The sequence below is a fragment of the Saprolegnia parasitica genome, assembly GCF_000151545.1.
Source record: "Saprolegnia parasitica CBS 223.65 unplaced genomic scaffold supercont2.111, whole genome shotgun sequence".
Lineage (NCBI taxonomy): Eukaryota > Oomycota > Saprolegniomycetes > Saprolegniales > Saprolegniaceae > Saprolegnia > Saprolegnia parasitica.
In genome coordinates this window covers 99,050-102,498 of record NW_012156505.1, presented here as the reverse complement: position 1 = coordinate 102,498, position 3,449 = coordinate 99,050, and the positions used below count along the sequence as shown (strand labels likewise).

The 3,449-nt window shown below is 59.4% G+C and overlaps 2 protein-coding genes across 2 annotated transcripts; both read left to right on the top strand.

The window, feature by feature from the left end:
* Positions 1-316: 316 nt before the first annotated feature.
* On the top strand, positions 317-2,003 carry SPRG_14067 (hypothetical protein; the record flags this gene model as incomplete). The annotated part of the gene is made up of 5 exons (XM_012352974.1): positions 317-673; positions 848-957; positions 1,013-1,313; positions 1,366-1,554; positions 1,608-2,003. Coding segments are annotated over 5 exons (1,353 nt in total), but the record flags the coding sequence as incomplete, so codon positions are not given.
* A 726-nt stretch (positions 2,004-2,729) lies between these two features.
* On the top strand, positions 2,730-3,373 carry SPRG_14066 (hypothetical protein; the record flags this gene model as incomplete). The annotated part of the gene is made up of 4 exons (XM_012352973.1): positions 2,730-2,821; positions 2,885-2,909; positions 2,959-3,198; positions 3,248-3,373. The coding sequence occupies 4 exons, from the start codon at positions 2,730-2,732 to the stop codon at positions 3,371-3,373; spliced, it is 483 nt and encodes a 160-aa protein (XP_012208363.1).
* Between the last annotated feature and the right edge of the window lie 76 nt (positions 3,374-3,449).

Sequence of the window (3,449 nt, the reverse complement as noted above, 5' to 3'; positions counted from 1 at the left end):
CGTAGGTTCCACGCACGTGACTGGAAAAGCATTTTCCGATGCAGTAATGACATTCGGGCGGCGCGTCATCCGCGCGTGGTCAAGTTGGCACTCGTACTATTTCTCAATCGGCCATGTCCTGCGCCTTTTACCTCCCCGAGTGCACCCACGGCGCGCTCTTCCAGCCCACGTATGTGCGGTACGCGGCCATCCCACACGACTGGATTGAGATTGCACCTCACATTGCACTTGGACTATTAGATGCCAGAAATCCCAAGGCCAAAAGGTTCACGACATGCTGTATTACAGGCAAACGGGAACTAAAGCAATGTCGTAGATTCTGCGCTGCTTTCCGCACTGCTGCCCCCACCACATCCACTACCGGAACTGTGGAACGGCCATTTGCCTGGCGGTGCAGCCGCGGTCCCAACTCGCGTCGTTGCGTGCTGTGCTCGCGTTCACGACCGCAACCGACGACGTCTTTGCGCTGCACGACGTGGTCCCTAGTAGCTACTTTGAGGCCCACACCCGGTCGCGGTCCAATATATTTGGCACGCTCTACGAAGGCCTCCGGCTGCCGTCGCTCGACACCGTGCGGCATTTTCGCTTTGACGAAAAACTCGTCGATGGCTGGCACTATGCATGGAAGAGCGGCCGCAGCAAGGCCCAGCGGGACCTTCCCCACGTGCTTCGGGTACTACTAATAGTACGTGCGCTGCTCGTATCGACTAACTCACTGCGTAGGCGTACGTCTTTTGAAGCCGCGCCGTCCAACGACAACGAGTGGGGTCCTCATTGCGTCGGTTGCGTCAACGCCGTTTACGATCGTGTCGTACCGCGGCGAGCACAACAAGAAGAGCGAGAACAGCTCCAGATCCAAGACTTTGCGCCGCCCAGCACGAGCTCGGACCACTTGATGGCCATCTTGTCGAGTCTGCAGTCCATCTCGTTGGAGGCGACGCCACCGCCGCTCCTCGAGTGGCTCCGCGTCCACGTACCGCACCTTTGCCCGTCGCGTCGTGGGGCATGGTAGCACTGCCCACGACGACGTGTGCCTCGCCATGATCGTCGCGCTGAACCACAAGGATGTCTTCGAGCGCATGAACGACGTCTTGGTTGCCAACGCCGCCGCGGTCCTCGACAAGACCGACCTCCAGCGCGTCTACTACGAGTGCCTCATGGAGCAAGTGCTCTTTCCGATCCTGGAGGCGGTGCTGGATCAGCACCACGTCTCGGCAGTCGAGGTTGCGAGCGCGCTGCCACACCACACCAAGAGCAACGACCACCATTTCTTTGGCCGGTTTGTGGCGCAGATGCGCGAGTCGTACATTTTGGTACCGTTTTTTGCCCCACCCCTACCCTACCCCCTCACGCGATATTGCATAGACACAGACGCTGGCGCCGACGCGCTTCCGCAGCCCAAGCGCCGGCAGCGCTGTGGATGGCACGTGGGTGTGGCAACAAGAAGCCACCGTCGTGCACCACTGGGCGCTCTCAACGTCCCTCGTACACTACCTCTGCTTTCTCGACAACATGTCGTCGTTCCAGCAGCGCTTCTCGACGCCAACGCTGCATGTAGACCAACGAGGTTGCTCTCGTCGTATCTCATACTCGATGGTGTCTACTAGATGCGGTCCATGTCGCCTCGGTTCAGTACCGTGCCCTCCGAGTTTGTGTGCGACGCCAGCCCCCGCAGCCTGCGCGTGCTCCCGACCGGCGAGTCGTGCTTGGCCGACCTCGTTGTCGACTACGTCGGGTACGTGGGGCCGCACGGAGACGTGACGCTCGCGCTGTATCTTTTGCAGCGCAATGCAAACATGTGCCTTCTCGCCGAGGTCCACATCGCGCCTCGAGATGGTCAGACATTACTGTACACAGTGCGCGTGCACCGGGCCAATGCCCCGTCGCCTGTCGACGACGCCTTCTTCGATGCCGACGCGTCGTCGCGCGTCACAATGTGCCAAACGCAGTGGCCGCTGGTGCCTGTCGCTTCATTGCACATGACGTATACTCGCGCGCCGTGACTCTCGGTTGCGAGATTGCACTTGCCGGCAGTGGCACTGCACGCTCGCACGACGTTGCCGTGATGACTCGCGTGTGCACTAATCAAAAAGGAAGCATTTTTACCAGCCTCTCCATCGACTATTACATATTATTGTCGTCCCGCGACCACCCAAGAATGACGAGAGATGGGCAGCAGTACATGTCGTGTACGTATGTACGTGTACTGGATCTAAATATCGGCTACTAAACACAATATGCCTGGAATCGACTGCTGTTCAAATCCATGCAAAGACATGACTGTATTGCGGCGCCGTCTGGCTCCATTTGCAATCACCTCACCTTGACTCACTTGACGGCACGTGCTTTCTGTTCTTGATTGCCCCGCACCCAAGCACGTGGCTGGCACGCAGCCGTGTGGTACAATGGCGTCCCAAAATGCATACAGTACCAACCCACGTTGGTACCAGAGGTGGCGCCGCCGCTTGCAGTTGGTCGTGGTCCTGCATCGCCTGCTGCAATCGACCATTCGCGCCGTGTGGGCGGCACGTAGTGATGATTTCAAAAGATGTGTCGAGAGCGTATCGTCCTGTCGTCTTCGCAGAAGCAGAGCGAATGCAAACCCGGACCATGAGTCGTGTCGCACGCACAGTTGGATTCGGCTTGTGCAGTACACCGGCTGGGCGATCGGACAGATCAAATTACGCAGACGTCCGTCGTCCGATCTCGTCGAATCGAGTCCATTAACGATGCTAGCGCCGACCGATCGCCTTGGCTGCCACTTCTTCCTCGTCGACTGCGTCCATAGCGGCAGCCCCATCTTTCGACCGAGCTACGTCCGGTACATCACGCGATTCGCCGTCAGCTGCTGCCGATAGCGTCACATCATGTTGTTGGCTTGTAGGTGCCAGAAAACCCAAGGCCAAAAGGTCCAGCGACTTTGCCGTTGGCACTATGTACCTGATCGTGCGTGCGTAGATACTGCGCTGCTTTCCACACTGCTGTCCGGGCCACGTGCACTACCGCAACTGCGGCGCGTCGCTCTACCTTCGGACCACGCACCACATGCCATCTCCCCTGCATGTGTTTGGGCTCTTCTCGCTTTGCGACGAGGACCCGTACCCGGCCGGGACCGTCGTCGACGCCAGCCTCGTCCAGCGTGAGCTCCGTGTGCCGTCCAACCCGCGCGGCTCGCTCGTGAGCGCAGTCCGCGACGAGGTGCGCCAACCGTATCCATATACGACCAATCCAGAAGGACACTGTCTAGATCATCCCCAACGCGTTCCGCTTCGACGAAAAGGAGCTTAACGGGTGGCAGTACAGCTGGAAGAGCGGGCGCAGCAAGGCCCAGCGCGACCTCGCCCATGTCTTCCGCGTACGTCAATGCTCTTGACGACACAAAAGCCCAACGCAGGCGACGTAGGCGATCGTGCTCACGCCCGTGGCGCCCGACGTGTGGCGCGTGACCG